Here is a 23,046-nt window from a genome sequence, read left to right as displayed (position 1 = left end):
TCGATGGACTGTTTGCTGTTGTATTGCCTTCAAAATATTCCCAAAATGATGCACACAAATGTCCTCACAATAGGATAACGCACGACCACTTGCCAACAAGAAGTAGTCTTGAATGAGCGATCGCGGGAGCTAACAGGCTAACGAAGGAATAACGGCCTACCCACGTATTGATTGTGGCTAATGAAGTTTTATTCTGAGAAAGGGTGCCATTGCCTAAGGGTGTTGTGTGCACGAGTATACTTCATTACAAAGAAAGCCCTCTTTTTGGCCGCGCATGCGCGTTGTGCGTTTCCTGGTCGAAACTCGTCTGAATAAATCGTTCAGTGCTCGTAGATATCTGTAATACATGAAAGAGATGTGACAAAAAAAAAACATTGCGCTACAATGATAAACAGCCTCTCATGTCATGGCCACCTGGCTTGGTCGTATCTCGAAATTTTGATCGTATCACGGGCGAAATTTATTCGATCGAAATTTTCATCGTACCTCGAGCACGCCGTAGGTAGAGCGGATAGTAGGTCGAGGTACCACTGTACAACTCAAACCCCCAAACCACAATGATAGCAGATGCATAACTCTTGACTCGGCTTACACGTATGCGTGTGGGAATTTTTATTGGTACTGAAATGATTGCACTGTTTACATCATTGGACGTGCTGCGTTGGATTTTCCAGTGTTTTTGTCAGGAGGCCAAAAAATGTGCTTGCCAAACGAAACGGGACGAGAAGATCCTTTTTTTAAACTCTTTTTTTGTTACAGGTACGACACTGACCTCTTGTGGACATGAGCAGCGTGTGCAGCTGAAAAAGAGTAACTGCCGTAAGTGGTGTTTCATGTAGTTTACAAATATTTTTGCAATTTCACAGAGCTAAATGCCCAAACTGGTTTGAGATATGAAAAAGAAAATAGAAGAAATGATGTAGAAATGTGTATTGTTTCACTAAATGGGATTTTTTTTATTTTAAATATTGTAAGATTAGTTTATATTATTTAATTTAATAAAGAACAGCCGAAGTCACATGATCATAAAAGTTCAAAAAAGAAAGAGGAAGCCAAATTATAATTTAAATGAAATTTAAAAGCATTCCTTTAACATTAGATTTGAAATTTAAATTATTGATGTTTTCCAAAATATTTTTTTGATTCATACTGACACTTTTACTGGAACAGTCTCACTTCATCATTTCAAAATTGTTTTGTAATCTTATAACGTCATTCAAAAAGCTTTTTGTTCTTTTTTAATTATAATGTGTTTGTTTTTTTACTTTGCAAAGTCCGAATTTAAATGACCAATTGCAACACGGGCACTTAACTAATCAAACCTATAAACGTCACCCTGCCACAAGATGGCGGACGTGACAAGTCATTGAATAACACAATTGAGTTACGCCAACATTATTTTTTACCATTTTCTGTTTACAATGACCTTGCGAATGCCCTTATTTAGCATAAAAGAATGCCATTTCTAATATAAAAACATTTATGTTGTCAATTATTGATCGTGAGTGAATATATTAGAGTTTTATGGAGCAACACGTGACACCACACAGCACTTAATGTGTCTACATGCCCATCACTTTGTCGTCCATCATCTGCCTTGGTCACATGACCCCCCCAGACATGCTTTAAGTACAGATGACATCATCCATTATGCCCCCCATCAGACTCACTCACTATTCTAAGCATTTGCTAAATATAAGAGAGCTAGTTTTGTCCGAAACATTACACCTATAAATAGTGAAAAGGGTGTTTGATTTTGATATTTATAGTAGATATTTAAAATCCACACAGCCCTTTTTTTCAATACCACTGACACAATGACCCATCTTTCAAAATCATGCTAATTTTAGCGATATCCTGCCATATTTTTGCACGTGAACCACAAAATAAGGTCATGACGTCTAAATAATGCTAACATTTTAAAGTTTCCAGACTTTTTTTCTTAACATTCTGCTATTTTAGTTTAAAATTAATCGTTTTTGCAATAACTATTAGTCATCATGTTATTTTAAAGCATTTGATAGTTGCCCTTTCCCCTTTTTCAAGGCAGGTAACTTCTCCATTTAAGGCCGCCATTGACAGCGCTGACTGTCCAACCCGTTTGGACTGGAATGGGTCCAAATAAATGGGACGTCTATCACCGACAACGTCACTCAAAGGCATCCCGGACCACACAGGTGCGCCCCCATGTGAGTCCACCCCCAATGTTGATTTAACCCCGCTTTGAAAGGCAGCTGCCGTGCGTTTGTCGTTTGTCGTCGAGTGATCATAACAGCTGCTGTCACTCAAATGCTTCCCACCATGCACCACTGTGCTTGGAATATATATCCATATCAGTGGTGGGCCGTCAGGGCCTTCAAGGCCTGTTTTTTTTCCTCCATTTTGTTGTTTTTATGGCTATAGTTATTGAAAAATGTCTGTTTAATTACTATATAAATTATGGCCACTCTGCATCCAATCCATTTTAACCAAGAATGCTGGCAATTAATGAATGAACATGTTAAGTGCTTTTATCGGTGATGGGCGTCCAATGCATTCGAACTGGGAGGATCCCAGTTCAAATATATTCGGACATCCATCGCCGTAAATGGCAGCCAATGGATGCAAATGACTTAAGAGGTGTTTCACTGTCTCTTTAAATGCAGTGAAAGTCTGCAAAATACAGCCTATCAAACACTGCTAAGTAGAAGTAGTAGCATGTGAAGTTGATTATTTCTCCTCGTAATCATATTGCACTTTCTGCTCTTTCCTCTCTTTTTATTTTATTTCATTTTTTTTCTTCTGATTTTCACTTGCAGCGCGTTCCGGTTTACTTAGACATGTTGTCGCCGGTCATGTGACGTCACATTCAGTAAATCCCTCCGCGTCTCCGCGAGAGAAAATAGTCCCCCTCCCAACTCCGGGTACTCAACTCCCGACAAGCATTGCGAGGTCTCCTTTTGCATATATATACGGAAAATGAATGAATAGACACAAATGACATGAATTTGACCGTTTCCGCCCCTTCAAAATAATACAATAAGTAATTAGTTACACCCTCAAGTGTAACCTTTAAAAAGGCGATTGTGTCAATTTTTCAATGTTATCCTCCATGCCAAAAAGTGTGGAACTCCCCTAAAAATGTAACAAAAGTCGTTTGGGAGTGTAAAAAATAGAGACATCCGGACAAGTATCTCACTCCGTGGCCCAAGGTTATTTTCTTGCATTAGCATGCATTATTAATGAGCTGATTGGAAGATGTCTCACTCCTGATATCGGAAGATCTCGCTGTTTAAAGTTTTCGTTAAAATGTTTGCAGTCTTTCAGCTCAAAAATTGCTTTGTATTTTATTGCTTTAAGTGAAATGCAACTGTGCAAAATGTGTATAGAAGATTATATTAGTTGAGGGGCCTCAAACTTGTGGCCCCTGGGCCAATGTTTAGTATTTTTGTGGTCTTTTGGTGAGTTTTTCAATGGAAAATTTTAAAAAATGAAAACAGTTTTGATTATTTTATATTATTTTGTTATATAAGATTTTTTATCTATGTGAAATACACACGGGAAAAAAGCCTCGACGTTTTTTTTAATAGTATAGTAATTATAATTATCAAACCAACATGTATGTTTTGAAAACGGGGAGGGTTAAAGTACTTCGAAAAAAAGACTAAATTTGGCCAGGAGAGAGAGCCACTGTTGCGTCATGAAACGAAGAACAAGCTTTTGCGATGGAAAAAAAAGTAGGTCTTGTTATTGTCGGCGGAGTGATACTGGCTGCGGGGCGGAGGGTGTTGAGGTCCCGCGACTCGCTGACGCCACGTCGCATCACGCCTCTGCGAGGAGCGCGTGAGAGAGAAGCAGCCTTCCGTACTCACTTAAGGTAACATCAATTTTCTTTAAAAAATGCTTTTGTATTCACTTTAACGGACGGGCGTCCTCGTATTTCTCCGTTTTGAATGTTTGCGTAGCGTTTGTACACGCGGGAGTTCACGTTTCCTAGCGGAAGGCACTCGAAACTTTTCCCTCTTCCATAGTTCCATTTAGCATTTTCGTCCGGGATTAAATGCAATAAAACTGTTGTTTTTGATACCAAAAGAAGAGACAAGAAACTACTCGGATTATTAAAGTTGTATTTATTGCCACTCGAATACCTGCCAGGTCCTAAAATACCATTTCAACTGCATCGAAACATCTTTAAATGGCACTTAATTAGCTCACACTGCATTTGCGTTTACTTCTAAACTTCTAATTTGGACAAATTGGATGATGTAGTTTTCTTATTTTGAACGTGTGTAAGTAGCTTTTTTTTAAATCACATCTTAGAAAAAAAGTACTTTTACACAATTGAAGAAACCTTTTTTTTGCAAAGACAAAATGGATGTTCACGTGAAAAGTAATCAATAATCTTGTAATGATACTCTAATTTTCTCATTTTGAACGTGGGAGTAACTTTTTAATCACATCTTTTTTAAAAAGTACATTTTCCCAATATAATAAACCTTTTTTTGCATAGACAAAATTGATTTTGACTTAAAAAAACAGTAATCAATGTTTATGATTCTCAGACAAAATGGACGCCAATATGGAAATCCACTATGTAAGATCAAAGTCCAATTTGGGTCCCCAAAAAAAAAACTGAGATTTTAAAATCTAATATTCAAGAGTGTCCTTTGATGAGCATCCCTTTGTCCGTGAGCGTTGACATCATCGAAGGTGACATATCACGTTACCCCCAAGGACCCTCGTTTCGACCTTCCTCGACTCAATTGTCATCCTTTGTGCTTCCAAATGGGATGCGTTGCCTTCAAATACCTCAAATAAAACCTGTAAAAATGTATCTCTGGTGTAAATATAGGTCAACTGCATTCCCGCAGCGAGGGAGGCAGTCAAAACATTTCCCAGATGACAGCGTACGTCGCCATGTATCCCATCGAGGCGTCCCGGCTAACGTGACGCTAACCCCCAGCGCGTTTGAATTAGCTTGCTCACAACTTGGCACGTTGTTATTAGCATCGACCGCTGTCGAATGTTTGGAGTCTTAAAATTGCTCTTTTGTAAGAAAACAAACCCCAATTGCGCTGGGCCACAACAATTAATCGAGTAATTGACTGCCACGATGATTAATCGAGTAATCGTCAGCTAATTAAATATTTTGCTAGGGTGATACATTTAGCTGGAGAGATACATTGAGCCTTGCGTCGAATTGAGTCGCGATAGACATTGTAATATTTGCAAATATTGTTTCGTGGTCGCTCACAATATGCATCGATCCCCACGTTTTTCCATAAACGGTGTTCACCTTTAAAATTCCAATCAATCTGGTTTTATTGTAAAAAAATGAACGTTATCTGTAAAACAAACCATTCCGTTCCATCAAAGTCAAAATGGATTGGACGCCTAGCATCAGCAATTGCACTGAAAGATGGGTACTCGGATGTTTGGTCGCCGGGCGTCTGGTCGCTGGGCGTTTGGTCGCCCGGACGTTTGGTCGCCCGGACGTTTGGTCGCCGGACATTTGACAACATGAGAGTTTACTGTTGAAACCAGCTCTCAAAATTATATTCACCCGGGCGACCAAACGTCCGGGTGACCAAACGTCCGGGCGACCAAACGTCCGGGTGACCAAACGTCCGGGCGACCAAACGTCCGGGCGACCAAACGTCCGGGCGACCAAACGTCCGGGCGACCAAACGTCCGGTCACGGTAAGATGAGCATCTGCTGCCAGTTTAAGTGAATTATACATCTAGAATTGCCAATAGCAGCCAATGAATTCATATTTCGTCACAACCTTTTCCTTTTAGGGTACTTCTAAGTCACTTTTATTTAAAAAAAAAACGTGCATCATATCTGATTGGTATTTGGGTGATTTTTGGGCATTTCCAAGTTACATCTTGTTGGTTTTAAGGCATTTTAAGTTTCCTTTCTATATTGTGAATGAGCTACAAAGTGTAGAACAACCCCCCTGGGCTGGATCGGACCCCTTAGCAGGCTGCGTCCAGCCCACAAGCCCTATGTTTGACACCCACGGTATGTCACTTTCACTTTGAGCGCCACTCTCTCTCTCTCTGCCGCCATCTATCTTCCTGCACTTCTCTCATTAGAGCCGGTGACCCCATTGGGCAGGGGGGCTAATGGACGCCCCATCCAAGACCCTGCTGATAAATAATGTATCTTTTTTTTATAATGTTCCCGCAGGGGGGTGCCGCAGAGCATCATTAGCGCCTCCCTGTTCCAGGCAGGGACGAGGCTAAATTGATTAGCGGATAGCAGACACGCAAAACGCGGTGATCCCCGCTCCCGTTAGCCGCAGAAGCCGACGCTAACGAAATATAACGGGGGGGGGAGGGAGCGCTAGCAAATGTCGGGGTGTTTTTTTACGAGGCTGTCGCGTAAATGCGGTCGTGTGTTCGCTGATTTTACGAGGGATTCGCGTAACGTTCATTGACAAAATGCTAATTGTTGTGCGGTTATACAACTGGGTTGTCAATCTGGCAACCTATTCGCTTTTAAGAAGTTTTTTTGTTGGCTTTTGCGTGAAAATACGTCTATTTGGAAACATTTTAAGGATGCAAAATTAAGTCAATTAGTGCCATTGAGACGGTAGAAGTCGACTGACATTGGATTTTGAAAGGCTGATAACAATTGAAAACATTTTGTTATCCTATATTTTAGGCCGCCATGTTTTTTTTAAGCATTTTGATTATAAAAGGCAATTGGAAAACTTCATGTATTGAATGTAGCTAACAAAAATGAATTCCAAACTATTGCTAGAATTTAAGTATACGACCAAATCAAACAAAAAGTGCAGCATAAAAAATATATTTAAAAAAAACAACAACATACAATAACGTAAAAAAAAAAGTTACCAGAGTTCCAAATAGTTTCAGCGGAAGAACTACATTTAAAATAGTGATGTACCCCGAACATAATTTATCCTATTATTTTCCATTTATTTGTATTATTTATTATGATGGTGCCAAAAAAGTCCATATCTTTACTAGACGTCGTATCCATTGCGACTGGAAGGCTAAATATAGAACGTGAAGAAAAAGTCATATTTACATTTTGAGGATCTGTTGGATCATCCCGCAGAAGCCATATCAGGGCCTTTAAGTGAGCCATCTTGCTAAATGCTACTGGGCGTGGGGAAACGTCCCTGGAGCATCGCTGCCAGCTGCCGGCCGGCCGCAACAACACAAAGAGGAAAGGGAAGTGTGCTCCAGATGTTCCAGCGCAGCTTTCAGCTAAATGATAAAATGACGCAAATTGCCATTTTAATTCGGGACGTCTGCGCAAGTTGGATTTCCGAATCTCGGGGATATTTTGACCCATCTTATATATTTGCTCGTGAGTCAGAGACACTTTCAATGAGCTGTAAAAATGTGTGTATATATATATATATATATATATATATATATATATATATATATATATATGTATATATATATATATATATATATGTATGTATATGTATATATGTGTATATATATGTGTGTGTATGTGTGTATAGATATATATATATATCCCCCAATTTGAAAAAAAAAGTGTTCTTAAAATTGTAGCCATATAAATGCGTTATTAGAACAGCAGTGTTGCAGCCAAAAAAGGGTTGCAAACAGGTTATGTTTAAATGTTCTGTTTTACAGGAATTATTTGTCACTTATGTAGAAATAGTTTGTCATCCAATGTCCTGATTTTTATTTTTTTCTTAATGGACATTTTCTCTTTTTGACAATATAAACATACTGTGTGCGTGTCTATATATATACACACATATATATATATATATATATATATACACATATATATATACATATACATATATATATATATATATATATATATATATATATATATATATATATATATATATATATATATATATATATATATATATATATAGTCAAAGTATACTCAATTTCAATCAAAATTTAATTAATACTAACAAAAATGAATCAATACATTTCAAAAACCCGATTTTTTTTTTTTTTTTACACCTTTTAAATCCTCTAATGGGTCCAATTTCCGATCTGAGAACAGACACCCCAAATTTGAAAACTTGACCTCAGCCTAGCGAGATGGGACCGACCACTAAATTTAGCACGACTTAAAACATCAACTTTAAAAAGTTCATAATTCCTTCTGAACCATTGACAAACAAATCTTTTGCACCCACCCCCTGTCCCACGATCCCCTCGCACCTGCATCAAGACCCGCATGGCTCAGCAAAAGGAAACAACGCTTTGTTGTGATGGTGACGACAGACACCAAGACATAACTCCGCCGTCTGTTTCCTGTTTCTCCTCCGCCGCCAATAGGAACACAACAGATGTTCCCAGCGGCGTTACGGTGTCCTCACCCACTGCCCCGGGAGGCCACCGACACACATTCTTGCAAATTTGTACACCATCGCTCCCCTAGATAAACCACCAAACAGCCATTTTGGAGGCCATGCTAAATATAGCTCCGATATTCCCGTCTGGATGCTTATTTTTCTTAGCGAGTGAGCGATGCAACCCGTAAAAAGCACCTGCCACGGCCGCCGTATTTAACCCCCGTTTGTCATTACCGACAAAGATAGCGATCGAAATTTAATCCCATAATCTGAAGGGACCGAGAATAACTAACGGGCATTCTTAATGATCTATTTGTTCCTGCGGGTGGGAAATACAATATACTGTGCAGGATTTACTGTCAGTGGTGCATTCTGGGCCGTGAGTCATTTTCTGCGCTTTTTATGAATAGGATTGCCATCGCAGACAATAGCTAGCATAGCATTCTGTGGATATGCATGCGTCCTTTACAGATATAAGACGGCCCGAATATAAGACAGTGGTTTTTTGCATTGAAATAAGACTGAAAAAGTACTAAAAATACCTAAACATATTTTCTATTTTCCACTTTAATATGGAACATAATGATTAAGAGAGTTTCCCTTGCTTAGAAAAAAATCTCAAATAAACATTTTTTTTAGATCTATAAAAAAACGGAATATTCAGGGCTTTTGATCCAGTTCTTTTAATCCATTTATTAAAAAAAATCTAAATATATCTAAAATGGCCTGGCCCACGTGAAATCAAATTGACGTTTACACAGCCCGCGAACCAACCCGAGTCTGACACCCTTGCTCTAGGATATATTGTTAATATCTTTTTTTTCAGATGTACTGTCATTATTTTGTGTATAAAAATTGAAATAGTTGTTCAAAAAGTCTTTTTTTCAAAGTCAAGTCTTGAAAAAAAGGGGGTCGTCTTATATTCGGGCCAATACGGTACATCTCATCCCTCATGGTTAGCCTTAAAGTGTTCTTCCGCACTGGCACTAAGTGTATTTTGTTTAAAAAAAAAAAAATCAATAACATTGCAATATACCTGTAAATAATTCCCCTCCTTCCAAATGCAGCTAGCTATTGCTAATGTTGTGTTTAAAAAGGCACTTGGATCATTCTAGAACTTGCACGCTGTAAAAAATCCACGACTAAACCACTTATGGGGCCTTGTTTTCTGTCATTGCAGAAAATCGGAGGACTTTCCACCCTCCCGAATCTGGACACTCCCGTCCGTCCCCCTCCAACCTTTTCCGAGCCCAGCGGAGAAGGTTTTCGTGAGGGCCGCCCCCCACCCCGTCCACCATGAACGTCACCTCGCTCTTCTCCTTCACCAGCCCGGCCGTCAAGCGCCTGCTGGGCTGGAAGCAGGGCGACGAGGAGGAGAAGTGGGCCGAGAAGGCGGTGGACGCCCTGGTCAAGAAGCTGAAGAAGAAGAAGGGCGCCATGGAGGAGCTGGAGCGCGCCCTCAGCTGCCCCGGCCAACCCAGCAGCTGCGTCACCATCCCCCGCTCGCTGGACGGGCGGCTGCAGGTGTCCCACCGGAAAGGATTGCCCCACGTCATCTACTGCCGCGTGTGGCGTTGGCCCGACCTGCAGTCGCACCACGAGCTCAAGGCGCTGGAGTGCTGCGAGTATCCCTTCGGCTCCAAGCAGAAGGACGTCTGCATCAATCCCTACCACTACAAACGCGTGGACAGTCCAGGTCAGCAAAATACAAAACAAAACACGCAAAAACTGCAATTTTTTTATAGCTGCGTCCACGCCGTCCGACTTTGACAGAAAAATAAGTCACGTAACTGCTTTAGTTGTCTCATTTTTACCATCTTTTTCCCTTCACTTTACTTCAATGTCCTAATGATACGTCGGCAAAACTCTCAGCTCATGAAACGAAACAGCTTCCGGTTTACGTCCCGTCAAAATAAGTCAGGTCACAAATTTAATCGTGTGCTTTTAGTATCACTTTCTTCTAATACTGCTCAGTTTTCCTAATATTATGATAAAAGTAGCTTGGTGTTGATAGGTCAGCAAAACCCAACCTGTGAGACCCTACAACTCAAATATGATTATATATTTATTTATTATTTAATATTTTTTTTTGATAGATTTGTGTCAAAATATGGTCCGCTATCATTTCAAAGTCAGTTACTGTAGCATTTCTTAACACCTTTAACCATTTTTTTGCATCAAAGTACACTTTATTGAATAGAAATATATCTGCCATTTTTTAAATTTAAAAAAAAAAAACTTTATACAGTATAGCAGGGGTAGGTAACATATGGCTCGGGAGCCATATGTGGCTCTTTTGATGGGTGTATATGGCTCTCCGCTATCCTGTGTGGTAAAATATGGGAACCGCTGGTGAGAGACCGAAGTCCCGAACACATCAATGTGGCGCTGACACTATCTCTAGCTTTTAATCATATTTTTTCTTCATTGGACTCTTCTGCATGCATACTCTCATTGATTGGAAACATTGAAAAAATACTTTTTGTTTACTTTCAAAGTGGTGAAATAATTAATTAATAAATGCACACATTTTCATGTATTTTTTCTTTTAAATTCTCAGTATGGCTCTCAAGGAATAATGTTGGAAAATATGAATTGTTTATGGCTCTCTTCATCAAAAAGGTTCCCGACACCTGCAGTATAGGAATGTATACATTAATCCTCTGTGCTTTAAAAAAAAGGCATGAATTAATCACGTATTGTTAGCTTGTCGTCTTGCGGTTGTAGTTCGTTTGAACTTTTTTCTACGTTCAGTCCGATTAATTGACCGTTTGATCTTTCAAGGCAAAAATAAGGTTTCATTTTTTTCTTCCCGGGGGGGTGGAGCTTCTCGAAACAGGAAACCCGCCACCATCCCCATACAATAGGAGGAAAGAGTTGCTGGCTGCCTTGCACACGTTTTGTTATGGAGTTGATTCAAGCACACACACCATAGCACCTGTCTGTCCACACTACCGACGCCCACACACACGTACACACACACACAACACACACACACACACACACCACCGCATGCCATCACGAATTCACTGTCAATTTCCACCTCAGCTGTCGTCTGAAGCCTTTCGAATCAAAAGTCCACTCCGTCCTGTTTCCAAACTTTGTAAATAAAGCTTTTCATTCATGAAACCTTGAAAATGCAGTAAAAGAGGTCATAGGTCAGGTAAAATGCTTGCTGTCTTCAGGAGAGATTACATTCCAAAAACTTAAAGGCAATAGACTGCTGTAACAAATATTGTTTGTCATTGTTTCAACTCTGTTTGTCCGCAGTACTGCCCCCTGTGTTGGTCCCGCGCAACAGCGAGTTCAACGCCAAGCACACCATGCTGCCCCGCTTCCGCAACCCGCTGCAGCAGAACGAGCCCCACATGCCCCAGAACGCCACCTTCCCCGAATCCTTCTCTCAGGCCAACCCGGCGCCCTTCCCGCATTCACCCGGAAACAGTTTCCCAAGCTCGCCGGGGGGCGGGAGCAACGCCACCTTCCCGCGTTCGCCGTCCAGCTCCGATCCCGGGAGCCCCTTTCAAATGCCGGGTGAGTATTTTTGCCGCCAGCTTGTTGCTTCTTCTTCTTCTTCTTCTGACGTCTAACTGATGTTATTCTGGGGGGCGGGGTTTGTTTGCAGAGACACCCCCACCTGCCTACATGCCCCCGGAGGAGCCCATGACCCAAGACTGCCCCCTGCCCATAGACACCAACCTCATGGCGCCGCCTTTACCGATAGAGAGTAGCAATCGGCCAGGTAATTGCAGTCAACGTGTTTTAATTACAGTAATCCCTCAAATATTGCGGTTAATGTAGACCAGACATGGCCGTGATAATCGAAAAATCAGAAGTAGGGTCACCCCTATTATTTATTTATTTAAAAAAATACTTAATAGCTGAAAAAAATCGAAGAAGTGACTTCGCAATAAGTGAAGTCGAAGTTTCTGACACATATTTTATTGGGACTAATTACCGATTAATTTTTACGACCAGTCAACTGATCGGTTTTTGGACAAATTGCATTACTTCGGAATTAACATTTAATCGATCAAAGGAAAAAACGTTATCCTGAATGGACGTTAAACGTGCTCTGATTGGCCAGATGCGAGTAGCCTTGATTTTGAAATAAAACAAGATTTTGTTTTATTTCTTGGTCGAAACTGACAACCAGTAATATTTAGAAGCAATATGGCCGCCAAAACATCTTAAACTTCTGGTAAAAAAAAATAATTAACAAGCATCAGGTTCTCATCAAGATAGACATATTTATTTTTTCACATTGAATAATTTGATATTTTGCATATCCAAAGACAGGCATATTTATTAACTGATCCATACAGTATCTCAGAAATACCATGTGTGATGATTTTTCTTAAGATTTTCCCTTCAAAGTATCAACTCGCTATTAAAACCATGAATATGGAGGTGAAAATTGTGAATCGGGGGGCGGCTTATACGTGAGAAATGGTCAAATTCAACAATTTGAAGGCAATTTCATGGGTGTGTCTTATAAGCACGGACGGCTCATGCGCGAGTAAATACGATAAATGAGTTAGTTAAATGAATTCAATCAAATGAAAGTTCCAACCTCCTAACATTTGGTCTCCAGGAACAGACGTTCAGCCGGTGGCCTACGAGGAACCCAAGCACTGGTGCTCCATCGTCTACTACGAGCTGAACAACCGCGTGGGAGAAGCCTTCCAGGCGGCGTCCACCAGCGTGCTGGTGGACGGCTTCACCGACCCGTCCAACAACCGCAACCGCTTCTGCCTGGGCCTGCTGTCCAACGTCAACCGCAACTCCACCATCGAGAACACCCGGCGGCACATCGGCAAAGGCGTCCACCTGTACTACGTGGGCGGCGAGGTGTACGCCGAGTGCCTGAGCGACAGCAGCATCTTCGTGCAGAGCCGCAACTGCAACTACCACCACGGCTTCCACCCCACCACCGTCTGCAAGATCCCCAGCGGCTGCAGCCTGAAGATCTTCAACAACCAGGAGTTCGCCGAGCTGCTGGCCCAGTCCGTCAACCACGGCTTTGAGGCCGTCTACGAGCTCACCAAGATGTGCACCATCCGCATGAGCTTCGTCAAGGTGAGCGCCGGCGTTGCTCCGCCCCTACAGTCCGAACACGTGACCGGACGTTTGTTCGACCGGACGTTTGGTAGACCGGACGTTTGGTAGAAAGGACGTTTGGTAGAAGGGACGTTTGGTAGAAGGGACGTTTGGTAGAAGGGACGTTTGGTCGAACGGACGTTTGGTCGACCGGACGTTTGGTCGAACGGACGTTTGGTCGAACGGACGTTTGGTCGAACGGACGTTTGGTCGAACGGACGTTTGGTCGAACGGACGCTTGGTCGAACGGACGCTTGGTCGAACGGACGCTTGGTCGAACGGACGCTTGGTCGAACGGACGTTTGGTCGAACGGACGTTTGGTCGAACGGACGTTTGGTCGAACGGACGTTTGGTCGAACGGACGTTTGGTCGACCGGACGTTTGGTCGTCCGGACGTTTGGTCGTCCGGACGTTTGGTCGACCGGACGTTTGGTCGTCCGGACGTTTGGTCGTCCGGACGTTTGGTCGTCCGGACGTTTGGTCGTCCGGACGTTTGGTCGTCCGGACGTTTGGTCGTCCGGACGTTTGGTCGTCCGGACGTTTGGTCGTCCGGACGTTTGTTGTCTGAGTTTACTGTTGATATTTAGATATTAACTCACTTTCTCTCTCTGATGATTATAATTTTGAGAGCTGGTTTCAACAGTAACAACCCGGCGACCAAACGTCCGGTCGACCAAACGTCCAGGGACCAAACATCTTTCGACCAAACGTCTGAGTACCGGCCGAACAAGGCACTCACATAAGAGCATTCCAAGTCAATACTCCCAGTTTATGAATTAGACCTCTATTGTTATCATCGATCGCAATTATCGCGATTAAAATGTGGTATAATTTCCAAGTCTGAGCATTTCTATGAAGTAAAAAACATACCTAAAATGGATAAAATGTCATTAAAAAGTAAATTACTACACAGTAATCCCCCAGGGCAGCTCGGTGGGGCAAGTGGTTAGCATGTCGGCCTCACAGCTCTGGGGTCCTGGGTTCAAATCCAGGTCGGTCCATCTGTGTGGAGTTTACATGTTCTCCCGGGCCTGCGTGGGTTTCATCCGGGTACTCCGGTTTCCTCCCACATTCCAAAAAACATTCATGGTAGGCTGATTGGACACTCTAAATTGCCCCTAGCTATGATTGATTAACCAATCTCCAATTAGCGTCTCCTCGTGCCCTGCGATTGGCTGGCTACCAATTCATGCCGCCAGTCAGCTGGGATAGGCTCCAGCACCCCTCGCGACCCTCGTGAGGATAAAGCAGTTCTGAAAAAGAGGGAAATGAAAAATAAATGCAATTTATTTTTAAATTTTCATATAAAGCACAAAACTGATATAAATGGAAAACTAAGACCAGACGCAAGCCACTAAATGGCCGCTAATTCGTTTCAGGGTTGGGGAGCCGAATATCACCGCCAGGATGTGACCAGCACCCCCTGCTGGATAGAGATCCACCTCCACGGCCCCCTCCAATGGTTGGACAAGGTTCTAACGCAGATGGGTTCCCCCCACAACCCCATATCGTCCGTATCCTAAACCTCCAGCCTTTTTTCGGGGGGGCTTAAGTATCAAGACGAACAGATCCCAGACCAGTCGATACATTTTTGCCCGTCCTCGATGAACGGCTAATCCGCTGTCTGACCCGTTCGGACGGCTTTTTTTCCACAGGGGCTTCTACTTGAAGATCATCGGATGCGGGAATACTCTGACTGGGAAACGCACCTACGCCGTCCACATATTCCCCAAAGACATCCGCGTTTTATTTTTGTTTTTTGTTTAAACCTATCACGACCACACGGTCATCTTTAGAAGAAAAATAAAGGGATGGGAGGTGTGGATGTTAGGGGATGTTGCACGAAATGGAATAAATGTTGCTCATGTGTTTTAGCTGGCGTTAGCCACAAATGAACTAAAATCGTGTTTTAGATATTCACGTTTTAGATTTTGGTGCTGTGTTGGCCGACTGGCGACACCTATTTGAGTTGGTGTGACACTACACATCGCATGTATTCAGTGTAAGTATACAGTCATATTTCATTTCACTAAAGGTCCCTACAGTTCTTTTTTTTAAAAATATGATACCCTTTTCTTACTTGCTTTGTTACTGCTATACTCCTTACATTCATTTTGTATTTTTGTTCGCACTTTTCAAACTTTGCCTTTTTTTCCCACCCAGTTGTTTTTACTTTACCCACCTCTCCTCCCAGGAAAGCAGTTTTATTCCATGAATATCAAGACTCTACTGGAGAATTCAAATAAATGTGTTTCAGTACTTTTGTTTATTTGTGTGTGCAGGCCAAAAAGAAAAAAAAACGAAAGGAAGAAAAGTGCCTCTTCCGCCACCTGTTGCCGTTTAGAGTAACTGTTTCCCCATTTTTGCTACGTGTCTTCGCAAAGTACAAAGATTGGATACGGCTAACTCTTCAGTTTACCTGAATATTATTATATATTTATTATATACTTAACAAATGTCATTAAGTATATTATTTGCCTTAAAACTATAAAATTGCAAAAATAAATGTCGAAGGCGGGACTTAATGACCGGAAACAGATCTTTCTAACCGGAAACAGGAAATACACGCGCACAGCGGCTACATGGAGCTCTTCTTGAGGTCAGCGTTTAATTTTACACTTTACCCGTACTTAATCTAACTCATCAATAATTTTACATTTAACTCTTAAATAAGCGACCAAGTAATGCCGTATTCTTGCCATGTCATGCTTGGTGTTTTTAACGTAAAAGGTCCTGCCACAGCTGGCTATACTTTTGCCAATCAACAAGTGATGTATAAAGTACCCGGATGTTCCACAACGTAGCTATGTACATTATAGAGAGATACAATTTATTCTTCAAAAGATTGAATTTAATTCTCATGCAAATACTCTTAAGCATATGGTTAACAAAAACGTATGTGTACCTTGCAATTTCTGCGAGATTTTTAAAAAATGTGAAGTTGAAGTGAACATGCCACATGAGCGACACAGTGTGCCCTTTTTTATATTGTTATATATGAATTTCTTGAACTGTACTGTGCAGTATTGTATTCTATACCGTCTGTTTTGAATTGCATGTTTCATCCTTTAGATAAAATGAGACATCTGTGCCTCCCCTTCTTCCGCCGCATCACCGCCATCAGCTTACTCCATCGCAGCCTCATTAGCTGTAATCTTTGCCACCCTGAGACTGTATCCAACCACATTTGCAAACAATGGCGAGCCGCGAGCACTGCCTTAAACCGGCACATCCAGGAACTGAGCGGGCCCGAGCAGAGGCTGTTGAATAAGCTCTACGCGGGCCTAATCGGAGGTCAGCGGGCTTCTCTAGCCGAGTCCATCACGCTAGTGGAAACGCAACATCCACGGAAGAAGGAGTTGGCTCAGGTGCTGTTGCAGAAGGTTCTGGCCTATCGGAGAGAGCAGGAGACCCACAATGGAGGACAACCGCTTTCCTTCAGAGTCGGTATGTATGTGCCGTCTCGGGAAAAGTTGGATTTTGACAAAAAAGAGGGACTTATCCAGCAATTTTACAGGTCTTTCCGGACCCCCTGGAGCAGGGAAGTCGTCGTTCATCGAAGTGATGGGCAAAATGCTGACAGGTCGCGGACACAAAGTGTCGGTTCTGGCCGTCGACCCGTCCTCCTGCACGACGGGAGGTTAGCGTCCAGGACTATTGCCCTGGAGGTTTTAGGACAACCCGTAAGCATTCAGGTTTTGCTCTCAGGCTCTCTCATGGGTGACAAGACCCGCATGACGGAACTCTCCCGTGACATGAACGCCTTCATCCGGCCGTCGCCCACGTCGGGGACGCTGGGCGGCGTCACCAGGACGACCAACGAGGCCGTCGTCCTCTGCGAGGGCGCCGGTTATGACGTGGTTCTGGTGGAGACAGTGGGTAAGATTTGAACAGTTTGTACACAGATGGATGTTGCTTAAAAATCTTTTTTTTTGTTCACTTGAGGTGTTGGCCAGTCGGAGTTTGCGGTGGCGGACATGGTCGACATGTTTGTGTTGCTAATACCACCAGCAGGGGGCGATGAACTGCAGGTATTTATGGGAATTTGGTTGCCAACGAATGACCAGGTCGTTTTAAAGGTTCTTTAAATATGAAGGGCATCAAGAGGGGCATTATCGAGAGGGCTGACCTTGTGGTGGTGACCAAGTCAGATGGAGACTTGGTGGTTCCGGCCAGGCGGATCCAGGCAGAATACACAAGTGCAATGAAGCTTCTCAGGAGGCAGTCCAAGTCGTGGAACCCTAAAGTGAGTGGAACATACAATATAGTATTTTTTAATTTAACCTTCCATATTAGTAAAGGTAAGTATTTTTGCAAAAACTTAAAGATAACTTTTTATTCGTGCAGCCTATATTAGGATATTAATAATGTAATGAATGGGACATCTACATTCTCTGTTTTGTTGAACACCGATATTTCCAATTGTTTTGAATGCATCTCACTGAAAGGACGAGGGAAACTGTTCTTGCTAGAATATCTAGCATGCCCTGTGGTGGCATTTTTTTTAGAGAAGTCATTAACGCATTGCCTGAAATCTACAGCCGTGGGTGTCAAATTGTCAAATCTTCTCCTTAGGTGGTCCGCGTTTCATCAAACAGCGCCGAGGGCATTCCGGAGGTCTGGGCCAAGATGCAATCATACCAGCGCACCATGTTGGGTAGCGGCGAGCTACAGGGTCGGCGCCAGGCCCAGCAGAAGGTTTGGATGTGGACCTTGATCCAGGAGAACGTCCTGGCCCATTTCCGGCATCATCCCGCCGTCCGGGAGGCCCTGCCCCACCTGGAGGAGAGGGTCACGCGGGGTCACATCTCCCCCGGACTGGCTTCCGACTTGCTACTCAAAGCCTTTCTGTCATCGTCCTTGTAGCAGTGGACGGAGAACTCAGTGTGGTGGAACTTTTCAGTATTGGACAAACCAACAGAACTACTATTTCAGTGGAAAAATGAATCCCTGGAATTGTTTTTAAACCCTGCAGTAGCCGAGATTGCCATTGGAAAATGGCTTCGAAGCAGAGAGAAATATGAAATATCACCTACAAAATAAACTCAACACAACATTTTATAAAGCTAATGCACACGATTTCTGTTTTAATTTTTAATGGAAAAAAATAGAAATAATCTAAATACTGCGTACTTCCGACACGGCGGATGTGACGCAATTGGTGCAGCGACACAAGTCCTTCTCCTAAAACGCGCCGTGCTTCCAAAAGTCAGCAATGCGGTTTTTTTTCTTTATTTTCAATGACGCCTTAATATTATTGTTCACATCTTTACACTTGTATATCTTTTTAAAATTAGTAGTATCACTTGTTGCATTTATTTAGGTTTGTAAAACAACATGTGGTACTGTACGGGTAGGAGGAACTAAGTCAAGTTTCTACCCGACTACATTTTCCGGACGGACCAGCTCATCCTATTCGGTAAAACGTTTTGTTTGTATCGTGTATCACGACATTGCACATTAACGCCAAAAATATTAAAATAGTACATTGCAAAGGTAATATTGACTAAAGTTGTAAAGTAAATGTATCTCACCATTACCATTTAACTTAACATCACGTTGGTAGCTACTAAGCTAGTCGCTAATACTTGACTCTATCTGACTGTGTCTTCTGTACTTTGGTTGTCCAGGTTAGTCCCCTTTTCTGTGCCAAAATGCCCAAAAAGAAGACCGGCGCCCGGAAAAAGGCGGAGAATCGAAAAGAACGAGAAAAACAAAGCCGAGCCAACCGGGACCAAGTGGACTTGGCCAAACACCCTTGCAATGCCAACATGGTGAGATGGCCTTATGTGACACTTATATATATAAAAAAACAATAATACACCTTTATTCCTGTTTCGTAGGACTGCGATAAATGCCAGAGGTGAGCCATTCGATAAGTAACCCACTTCAAATTGACCCGAACTCATCTTGTCTATTTTTTTCCACTTCTAGAAAACAGAAGAACAGAGCCTTCTGCTACTTTTGCAACTTTGTGCAGAAACTCCCCATCTGTGCACAATGCGGTAAGTGAAGCAGGGCTAACCATGTAAAATTTAAGGCACGTTATGATTATATATTTTATTTGTCTGCAAGGTAAAACTAAATGCATGAAAACTTCAGACTGCGTTGTCAAGCACCCGGGAATCTACACCACTGGGATGGGCATGGTGGTAAGTTTTGTGTCAAAGAAGTGGGTATATTTTGGACTTATTTTGAGATGTTGTTACCCGTGTGGCCACTAGGGTGCAGTGTGTGACTTCTGTGAAGCTTGGGTTTGCCACAGCCGGAAATGCTTGAGCACTCACGCTTGCGTGTGTCCTTTAACGGAAGCCGACTGCATCGAGTGTGAACGCAGCGTGTGGGATCACGGTGAGAATCTAAATAAACACATAATAAATCATTTCACTATAATTGCCATTTCAGTGCCTTTCACAATAATAGGCATTCAATCAATTTTTTTTTTTAATCCTATGAGTTTTTTAATAAGTAGACATCCAATCTATTTGAACTGGGAGGGAAATGCATGATTGTTAGTTTTCAATTGATGTCAGTTTTGTGCTATATATGAAAATTTAAAAATAACTTGCATTTATTTTTCATTTATCTCATTTTCGGAACCGCTTTATCCTCACTAGGGTCGTGGCGGGGGGTGCTGGAACCTATCCCAGCTGACTTCAGGCCAGTGGCGGGGGACACCCTGAATTTGTAGCCAGCCAATCGCAGGGCGTGACGAGACGGACAGTCAATCAATCATAGCTAGGGGCAATTTAGAGTGTCAAATCAGCCTACCATTCATGTCTTTGGAATGTGGGAGGAAACCGGAGAAAACCCACGCAGGCCCGGGGACAAAACATGCAAATTCCACACAGGTGGACTGACCTGGATTTGAACCCAAATCCACCCCACTGTGAGGCCAATGCGCTAACCAGGCCACCCTTCAGTTATTTCAGCTTTTCAATTTTGTCTTTTAGGTACAAATTGAAATATTTAGAAATCTTAAAATAGAACTTAAAAAATGAAACATACAAGGTTTGTATTTAAATGATATATTTTGGATTGGATTGGATAACTTTATTCATCCCGTATTCGGGAAATTTCATTGTGGCAGTAGCAAGAGGGAAAACATTAAAGTCAAAAGTACAAAGTAAAGTAAAAAGGAATGTATTAAGAAATATTAAAATGTAAGTAACAAAAAGATAGAAGTGCTGTAAAACACGAAAAACATAAGTGGACAGAGCTACTGCCACTGGCTTCCGCGTTGCGGCGCCATCTTGGAGAAGAAAAAAAAGTTTATTTGAGATACATTTGAAAGTTAAAATGGAAAGAAAATTACCAGTTTAAATAACTACCTTTTTAATTTAAAAAAAAAACGTGAAATAAAACCCTGATAATAGACCAGGGGTATGGAACCTATGGCTCGGGAGCCACATGTGGCTCTTTCAATGGGTGCATCTGGCTCTTCGCTAACCTGTAAGCTAAAATATGGAAACCGTTGGTGACAGAGCGCAGATAGTACGTCCAGTGCTGCTTTAATCTTCGTTTTTTTTGCATTAGCTAGAATGCATACTCATTGGTTAGCAACTGCGTAAGAATATTGTCAAAACTATTCCGTTTTTTTTTCCACTTTAAAACTGGTGAAATGACTAAAATAAAAGACACCCATTTACATGCATTTTGACATTTAAATTCGGAGTATGGCTCTCAAGGAATAACGTTAGAAAATATGAATTGTTTATGGCTCTCTTCGTCAAAAAGGTTCCCGACCCCTCCAATAGACCATTAAAAAAAAGTAAATCCATTTTAAATGCATAATGAAAATATTTCAACATACACTGACTGATACATTTTTCTCTTGTGTTTGAGCTTTTTGTTGTTCCCTTGACAGGCGGTCGTATTTTCCGCTGCTCATTCTGTCAAAACTTCTTGTGCGAGGACGATCAATTCGAGCACCAGGCCAGCTGCCAAGTTCTTCAAGCTGAGACGTACAAATGTGAGTCACCGCCGCCGCGACGATGATTCATCTTGTCATTTTGCTCTCCTCCGGGGTTGCCGTGGCAATCTTTTCATTTCTTGCTGTCAATGCAGGCGTTTCCTGCAACCGACTTGGCCAACACTCGTGCCTGCGCTGCAAGGTGAGAAAAACAAAAACAAAACGCATACCTGTCAACCTCTGCCGATAACTGCCCTTATAAAGGATTATGATTCCCCTTACAAACCCCCCAAAAACCTTACAAACACCGTACGACTCGTCGTACGGTGTTTGTAAGGTTTTTGGGGGGGTTTGTAAGGGGAATCATAATCCTTTATAAGGGCAGTTATCGGCAGAGGTTGACAGGTATGCGATAAAGATATGATAGCTATGGTATCTCCTCGGAGGTTTGTGTTCAAGAACATTCCAGAATGATTAAAAAAAAAGGGACCATTCTCAAAATGGCAGTTTTATGAAAGCAAGCGGTGATTTCATTCTGTCAAAAATTGGTCGCAGGGCTAAAAATGCTATCCTTTTTTTGTTTATTTTAATTTATAACTATACTATTCATCAAATATATGCTTTTATTTAGCAATCAGTATTTATGATCTAAAAACTGCACTTATTTTGACCAATTTCGTTATACACAGCTGCAATAAAGGCTTTTGATTTAAAAAATATTCAAGTTTATTTTTATTTAAAATATTTTTAAAGACAATAAAAGTCACAACATAAAACAGAGAATATTGAATATTAAGCCCGTAATAAGCTGAGCTCAATTATTTTGAAATTAGTAGTGTCTAAACGTCAGAATTGCTGTTGATTAAATTTGATAATTACTATTACTATACTACTTTGATAATCATTTATAAGGGCAGTTATCGGCAGAGGTTGACAGGTATGAAAACGTCCCAATAATCCGCCCGCCAACGCAATTGACGCCCGTCCGTAACCCTCCCCGCAGTCCTGCTACTGCGACGACCACGCCAAGAGCAAAGTCTTCAAGCAGGAGAAGGGCAAAGCGCCGCCGTGTCCAAAATGCGGCCACGAAACCCAGGAGACCAAAGACCTCAGCATGTCCAGTGAGTCCCCGAACGCCTCCTCCGACGCGGGTGAGCGTCACGTGACCGTCGCGCGTGTTTTTCCCCCCCAGCCCGCACCTTGAAATTCGGGCGCCAGGCCGGCGCCGAAGACGACGACGAGGACGGCTACGGGGCGTCCGGGTACGACGCCTACTGGAAGAGCGTGGCATCCGGAGGAGGGGGACGCGGTTACGAGGATGAGGACGATGACTATGAAGATGATGAGGAGGAGGAGGAGGAGGAAGATGATGATGAGGAGGAAGATGAGGGGGAAGAAGAAATGGCTGCTCTCAAATTGGACGGCGACGGAAAAGACTGAAAGGGCCAAAGTTTTGGCAGTCAGGTGGCACTCGTAAAAAAACCTTATACAACTTTTTATCTAATTTGTCATTTCCCAACACAAGATAGTGGATGAATAAAACAAAATTCAAAGATGGACACAATAGTGTGTTATATTAAGTAGGATCTTTAGTGTTTTTAGGCTGACAATTGGGGATGGGTTCATTTTTTTTTAATTATCATTAGCTACAGTTGAAACACATGTGCAAAAGAAGTATTTTTAAAAATTGATCTTAAAAACCTCAAATAATAGCAAATTAT

The 23,046-nt window shown here is 42.1% G+C and overlaps 3 protein-coding genes across 5 annotated transcripts in view; all 3 read left to right on the top strand.

The window, feature by feature from the left end:
* The first annotated feature begins 2,051 nt into the window (after positions 1–2,051).
* On the top strand, positions 2,052–15,672 carry smad1 (SMAD family member 1). Of its 2 annotated transcripts, none has more exons than XM_077606182.1 (7): positions 2,052–2,177; positions 9,493–9,574; positions 9,641–10,008; positions 11,583–11,846; positions 11,938–12,054; positions 12,907–13,391; positions 14,793–15,672. In XM_077606182.1, the coding sequence occupies exons 1-7, from the start codon at positions 2,126–2,128 to the stop codon at positions 14,934–14,936; spliced, it is 1,512 nt and encodes a 503-aa protein (XP_077462308.1). In that variant the 5' UTR covers positions 2,052–2,125; the 3' UTR covers positions 14,937–15,672. The 2 variants fall into 2 exon arrangements, with proteins under 2 accessions (XP_077462308.1, XP_077462309.1); XM_077606183.1 differs by lacking the exon at positions 2,052–2,177 and adding an exon at positions 3,708–3,856.
* Positions 15,673–15,878: 206 nt separating this feature from the next.
* Positions 15,879–18,483, top strand: mmaa (metabolism of cobalamin associated A). Its single transcript, XM_077606184.1, has 7 exons — positions 15,879–16,012; positions 16,486–16,860; positions 16,931–17,053; positions 17,122–17,292; positions 17,359–17,444; positions 17,510–17,659; positions 17,989–18,483. The coding sequence occupies exons 2-7, from the start codon at positions 16,491–16,493 to the stop codon at positions 18,277–18,279; spliced, it is 1,191 nt and encodes a 396-aa protein (XP_077462310.1). The 5' UTR covers positions 15,879–16,012; positions 16,486–16,490; the 3' UTR covers positions 18,280–18,483.
* Positions 18,484–18,796: 313 nt separating this feature from the next.
* Positions 18,797–23,046, top strand: part of znf330 (zinc finger protein 330) — a 6,854-nt gene continuing 2,604 nt past the window's right edge. Inside the window, exons 1-10 of one of the 2 annotated variants that reach the window (XM_077606186.1) lie at positions 18,797–18,909; positions 19,044–19,187; positions 19,257–19,276; positions 19,348–19,418; positions 19,489–19,565; positions 19,638–19,764; positions 21,281–21,385; positions 21,481–21,527; positions 22,329–22,446; positions 22,518–22,789. In XM_077606186.1, coding sequence (XP_077462312.1) covers positions 19,068–19,187; positions 19,257–19,276; positions 19,348–19,418; positions 19,489–19,565; positions 19,638–19,764; positions 21,281–21,385; positions 21,481–21,527; positions 22,329–22,446; positions 22,518–22,765 — 933 coding nt within the window. In that variant the 5' untranslated portion in view covers positions 18,797–18,909; positions 19,044–19,067 and the 3' untranslated portion in view covers positions 22,766–22,789. Of the gene's footprint in view, positions 18,910–19,043; positions 19,188–19,256; positions 19,277–19,347; positions 19,419–19,488; positions 19,566–19,637; positions 19,765–21,280; positions 21,386–21,480; positions 21,528–22,328; positions 22,447–22,517; positions 22,890–23,046 lie in introns of those variants that run through there. The other variant, XM_077606185.1, reaches the window with a different exon arrangement.

Source organism: Stigmatopora argus, chromosome 7 (genome assembly GCF_051989625.1).
Source record: "Stigmatopora argus isolate UIUO_Sarg chromosome 7, RoL_Sarg_1.0, whole genome shotgun sequence".
NCBI classification, from domain to species: Eukaryota; Metazoa; Chordata; class Actinopteri; order Syngnathiformes; family Syngnathidae; genus Stigmatopora; species Stigmatopora argus.
Note: the sequence above shows the minus strand (reverse complement) of the source record. Positions and strands in the feature narration are given on the sequence as shown.